This window comes from Helobdella robusta, assembly GCF_000326865.2.
Source record: "Helobdella robusta unplaced genomic scaffold HELROscaffold_35, whole genome shotgun sequence".
NCBI classification, from domain to species: domain Eukaryota; kingdom Metazoa; phylum Annelida; class Clitellata; order Rhynchobdellida; family Glossiphoniidae; genus Helobdella; species Helobdella robusta.
The window spans coordinates 1,512,734-1,519,317 of record NW_008704704.1 but is presented as its reverse complement, the minus strand read 5'-3'; the positions used below and the strand labels follow the sequence as shown (position 1 = coordinate 1,519,317).

General features: G+C 36.6%; 1 protein-coding gene across 1 annotated transcript; it reads left to right on the top strand.

Annotated features, from left to right (window-relative positions):
• Nucleotides 1–3,990: 3,990 nt before the first annotated feature.
• HELRODRAFT_175891 (hypothetical protein) lies at nt 3,991–5,648 on the top strand (the record flags this gene model as incomplete). The annotated part of the gene is made up of 3 exons (XM_009023261.1): nt 3,991–4,275; nt 4,968–5,081; nt 5,616–5,648. 3 exons carry the CDS (start codon nt 3,991–3,993, stop codon nt 5,646–5,648), a joined length of 432 nt encoding a protein of 143 aa, XP_009021509.1.
• Nucleotides 5,649–6,584: the final 936 nt, after the last annotated feature.

Here is a 6,584-nt window from a genome sequence, read left to right as displayed (position 1 = left end):
ACACAGGATTTCGGTAGATTTGATGTGGTCATTCAGACTAATTCGTTGCATTCAGCGGAGCATTTTCGTGTTAGTTGGTTGAAGTTGTTGTACCAGTTTGATTGCCATGTTCTGCATCATAACAACACCGGACGTATCACAGATTTATAAAGTCTTGATCGTAGTGGTAGTGGGATGTCACGTCGCATCAATATAGAGGCAAGGAGATGACATTTATTCCAGGCTGCACGTATGCGAGCGCGAACGGCAGCTTCAGCTGTTCCAGTACAATCCAGAACATTCCCTAGATATTGAAACGATGTGACTTTCTCTACATTAATGGCTTCAAAAACATTGCTATTTCGTATTTGTTGTTGTGGATTGATGAAAGCAGGACAAACAAAATTGGACATTTTAGATAAATTACCAATTATTTTTGAACAACGTTTGTGTCAAATTAAATTCTAAAATGATGGCTTCAAAAACAAATAAGTTGTATTTTCATATCAAAAAAGATGATACTAAATTTGAATTAGCGAGCATGTCAGAAGATACAGAAACGTAATACGAAGAATATAACGACTTAAGTTTGCACGAAGTTCTATCTACCAAGCAAATAATAATTAATGCGATCAAAAATATCAATGATTGTCGCAAAATTCAAGTTAGATTCGATAAAGAAATGAAAAAGGAATATTATGACTAGTGTTGACGAGTACTTAAGTGCATTGGTACTAAGTACGTACTTAAGTATTAAAATGGTACTTATATACTTGTACTAATCGACTAATCGCTATAATTTTATTAATGTTATTTTTTAGTGAAATCTATAATAGGTTTTGTTTTTTTTTTATTTTTATATACAGAAGATTCATAGAGAAAAATATCTCAAAATGATGCATGAAAATAAAAATAAATTGAAGACTGTGAAGTGAGGTGCAAATGGAGATGGCACACTCCACCTGCAAAACAGTCAAAATTTGATTTTTCATCTGTATCACATAAAGTTAAATGACTTAATTAATAATTTTGTTATTCTCGACATGCAGCCACTTGCTGTTGGAAAAAGAAAAAGCTTTAGAAAAATGATGCAAAGTGTGAATCCTAAAGGCAGAAAGAGGTTCTAACAAGTCCACGATATGGCAAGGGACATCAAAGCCACAAAAAAGAAATTACATAGCGTTTTTATTGAAGTTAAAAGATGCCTTTAGGTGACGGTGAACGGTCGACCTGGAGTGATAAAATGACCAATCAATCTTCGTTTAGCATCCAGAGCTTTCATGTCTTGCTCGATTGTTTGCGACCAGGACTTCTTTGGACGGTCTTTAGGACGTGTGCCAGGTACTTCAACATCTGCAAGAGAAGTCATGGAACTGTTTCCACTTCGTTTGACGACCAATCCACCGCAGACAATGTTGCCGGCATTCGTCATTTATATCATTTAAACCAGCACGACGCAGGATTTCGGTAGATTTGATGTGGTCATTCAGACTAATTCGTTGCATCCATAGGAGCATTTTCATATCGGTTCGGTGAAGTTGTTGTTCAAGTTTGGTTGTCATTGGCCATGTTTCTGCAACATAACCACACCGGACGTATCACTGATATATAAAGTGTTGATCGTAGTGGTAGTGGGATGTCACGCCGCATCAATACAGAGGCAAGGAGATGCCATTTATTCTATGCTCGAACGGCAGCTTCAGCTGTTCCAGTAAAATCCAGAACATTTGCTAGATACTGAAACGATGTGGCTTTCTCTACTTTAATGGCTTCAAAAAAATTGCTATTTCGAATTTGATGTTGTTGATTGATGCAAGCAGGACAAACAAAATTAGACACTTTAGATAAATTACCAATTATTTTTAAACAACGTTTGTGACACCACTGGTTACACTGGTTACATTGATTCAATTGTTACCTACACCAGCTACAAACTGAACAGGGCCATTGTCCTGTAGCTGTGGATTGGATGGGTTCACCAGTGTTCATTCCTTTGGTTTTGCCGATGTTGCCCATGATCCATGATCGGCGAGTCTGGTGTTCCAATCTTCAAACATCTGCGCTGCATTCTGCTCAGAGGTGGCTGTTAAAACGATATCATCAGCATATATTAGATTCCAAATGTCACCACTGCGTATCGGTTTTGTGATTTTTTCCATCGCAGTTAAAAATAACAGTGGACTGAGAATCCAGCCTTGGTGAACTCCAACGCCGATGTCAAATGCATCTGTTTCCAACCGTTGTGCTGACGAGTCTTAAGTATTTGTATACATGTATAAATTAAAATTTTAAAATATTTAACCAAATATCTTACTGATAAGCAAACCGAATTTCTTTAAAAGAGAATAGTTGAAATTTTTGGAGTATTCTGCGATAGTCATTTGATTAAATAGACTTTTATTTTATTAATATAGTATTATGGTTTATTGTATTTTGGAACCTCTATGTCTAAATGCCTGTCTGTAAAAATTATTAACAGAGATAAAATGATGATTTTCTATGTGTATAATTTAAAAAACATGCTTTATTGTATCTTGGTTCCTTAAGTACCTGTCTGTTAAAATTAACATAGATAAAATGATTAAAACTACACCGCTGACCTTGGTCTAATACAATATCGTGCTTACTCATAAACACCAGAGCTCAACTAGAACTAGATATTAAAAAAGCGGATTTCTAAACAATTAAACAAATTCCAAAAAGTAAAATTTATTATAAACATTACCCACCTAACTCGACACTAGATTCTGGTCCTATTTGAGTGGTGGATACAATGCGTTTAAAAATCGAATGAAGCAGTGACGCATTTGAATGTCGAACATGAAAGCTATATAATTTGATAAACGATTGCACAACAGATTCTTGTTCCATTTCGTTTATTGAAGCAAGTAGGGACGGTTTCATATCTACGTTAAAAAGTTTAAATTCATAACATAACCATTAATTTTAAACGTTATTCAATCAAGCAAGCAAGCAACCGACCGACCGACCAACCAACCAATCAATCAAATATATATTAATGACGCTCTAGCCAAATTAGCAAAATAAAATGTATCTAGCTAGTTAAACAATAATAATGAAATTATAAACAATAAGTGCAAATAATGTAAAAAAAATAAATAAGTAAATTAAAAAAATATATACACGTGTAAATATACCTGGATACACTAATTTATATATACATAGAAACACTCTAAACATACAAAAATGTTTACATATATACCTGGTTGATTCTGGCTGATATGCTTGACTCAAAGATTAAGCCATGAATGTCAAAGCACAAATGAAGCTTCGAATAGCTCATTAAGCCACCCATGATTTCTGAGATCGAGCCCCCTAAAACACTCCAACCCTGGTCAGGCCCTAAGGGTTAGATAGGTACCGTGCGTCCGCGTCGTGGGGGATGGGCAATAGCACTATGGAAGATGTAGACAAAGGGTATGCCGGCTGGCAAAAAGAAAAGCAGAGGAGGTGTCCAATCACAAGTTCAGACTAATTGGATGCCAAAGCTGAGTACGATTAACCTGGAAGCGCCACGCATGCCGGAAACAAGGAGGATGCATCTTCAACTTTGCTAGCTAAAGTCGGAGTGGTCAGAGGTAAGCCTCCATAGACAAGTCAGATTGTCTAATTTTTAAGACCTGCTGATCTTATAATGGGATGAAACAATATAGATCCCAGTGGACAAAAAGTCAAAGTATTAGATACCGTGCCGATGAATGATGCCGGTAAGACGGCGTTGCGAACGTTTCGCCCTGGGCACCAGCTCTAGGTGTATTAGCGGCTTTGATTCTGAAGTCGACCTATATTTCCCAATAAAAAAAAAAAAAGGTGTAGACAAAAGTGATGATAATAGAAATAACAGGCAACTAGCAGCCCTGGACACAAGTGATGAATTAAAAAAAGTAAACGCCTGGAACTGCTGAAGTTTATTAAACCAAAGTCCATAAAGAAATCAAGAGCAAGATGATCAACATAGCTAATGCTTTTATAGAGGTAAAAACACTTGAAATGAACAGACAAATGATGCAGCTTTCAAATCAGCTACATAAAGCAATATTTCCACCACTAGAGAAAAGCGCACGGAATCTAGAAGAGTCGTCGGCTATAGATATCGGAGTCGAGGTGGGCAGTGAGCCTGCTGCTGACACTCGGCCTGTCAAACGGAAAGACCGATCGCAACTGGAAAATGGAAATAAAAGGAGAAAAAAGGAAGCACGAACAACCTCATTGACTCCCTCCCAGAACAACGTAGAACAACATTCTAACAATAAAATGGTCACCGGATGGCAACTGGTAAAAACAAAGAAAGAAAAACAGAATCAACAATAATTCGCCTCGAAGACAATTTCGATTACACAAATTAGCGATAATGGGTGTGCAGAGAAAATAAAAATTAGCTGGGTTAACTGTAGAATTATATCAGTAAAGAAACCAAATAAATGCTATAAATGCTGGTATTGTAGGCACCTAGCAGCACAATGAAAAAGTTCTGTAGATAGATCTAAACTTTGCACTGGGTTTGAAAAAGCAGGTAAAAAAATAGCAGATTGTAAAAACGAGGCCTGATGCGTTTTATGTGTTGAAGAAAAACTACTCGAAAAACTGTGCCCACGTTACTGGTACTAGCAGAAGTCAAAGACTGTGCGTGATCTGAGAGTGAATCTGGCAATATTATCAGAACCCTAAAAAAATTTAATACGCAACCACGGGTAATGGATAGAACTGCAAAAGCGGTTATCTTGTTTTGTAGCAAGTTACCTTTTCAGAATATAATTAAAAACGCAAAAGAAAGTTTTGTGGCAGCCTAAGTAGAAGGCATATATTTCTATTAGATTAGGGTAGCAAAGAAACCAATGCAAGAGGAAACGCGCTTCTAGAAGCGGATGTAGTTCTGTGGAATAGCAGAAATAAACAAACCTACATTTATTAGAGGAGAAGCAAGTTACATGGTAGACCTTACCTTTGTTAATTTCACCTTTGTAAAGGGAAACTTTTCCAAGGAGGTAATGGACGCCTACACAATAAGCGACCAATGTGCACTGTTTTTGGAAGTGACCACCAGTTTCAGCTCTAGATGGAGGCAGACAAGAACAAATGCCGTTAGATGGAAAGCAAAATTTGTAGAGCCAAATGTCGTACAAAATACTGAAAATAAACCAGAGGATTTAATAAGAAGAATGGTAAAAGCTAGTGATTAGAGTATGCCCCGTAATACATTTCGAAAAAAATGTCTTAAAGTGAGAAGTACATTACAACATGCCTGGAAGAAAGCAAATTATCTAGAACTGAAAGTAGCTTACAAAAAGACTCGTCTGAAACTAAATAAGGCTATCGAAAAACGTAAAAAAATGCTGGATGGAGCTCATCAAGTGGAATACCTAACATTGCCTTGAAGACAGTTATAAAAGGCGGGAACCAGAACAATTCTTAAATGTTTATAATTATTGTCTTAGCAGGAAGGCTAACAGTGGGTAGGCGGGAGAAACAGAAGCCAAATGTCGAAGAGATTTTTAGTCGATATGGGATCTACTCGAGTCCGACATTTCAAAGTAATGTACCCTGCCTCTACCTCAAAAAAAACATATACATACACACGCACACACACATACACATACTTAAGGAAATAATTCCAGGTGTTACAGGATGCTTGGAACACACATCGATGATCTAGGAAGCAATCCAACGAGCAAAAACAAAGGGACAGTCTTCACTTCGTCTGGTTGATCTAGCAAATGCTGATAACGCCGTGCCTCGCTATCTACTACTACTACTAACGATCAATAAAATAACAAATTCAATAATGAAAATGTCAACACGCAATAAACCTGGTGTTATTTATTATTATTATTACTATCATTATTATTATTATTAACGTTATTATTGTTATTATCCTAATTATTACAATTGTTATTATTATCGTTATTATTATTAGAAATTTGCAATTTACTCAATTAAATTAAGATCTATCTAAATTTTTTCATTCCTGTTGCCTTCTCGTTAGCCCTGCTCGTTTTGCTTTGATCGTTTGTTTTTCATATGATCATTAAAGTTTTCAGGTAACTTTCACGTGATAAATAATTATACAGCCTAGCAGTATCGTGTGCGCTTGTCTTTGTTTTCTTTAACAGTCGAGATGATTTGGTTATTAGTATAATTATTAATATTACTACGTGTCGATTTCACAATCAGGATAACCAAAAAAAGCTGACGCAGCTGGCAAATTGTTTAAGTAGAGGATAAATAACTACCAACATTAAACATGACATGACATTAAACTGACCAACATTAAATATCTATCAGGATAAATAACTACCAACATTAAACATTAACATGACATTAAACTGACTCTCACTGCCTTGTGAGTGATGTTGGATCATCAAAAGCTAGGCCCACCGCTTATAACTGTGGTTGCGTAAGGAAGGGCGTCCTGCGTAAAAACTAGCCAAAAAATAATACTTATGATGACGGAAATAACAATGGCCCTCAGTATCCGGCAGAAGAGGGTGCGAAGAATCTCCGGAGACCCAGTCCATGGGGTTGTGGTGCAAGGCCCTGTAGATGGTCTTGCTACTGGCACCCCACTCTATAGTGTGGCGGTGCAA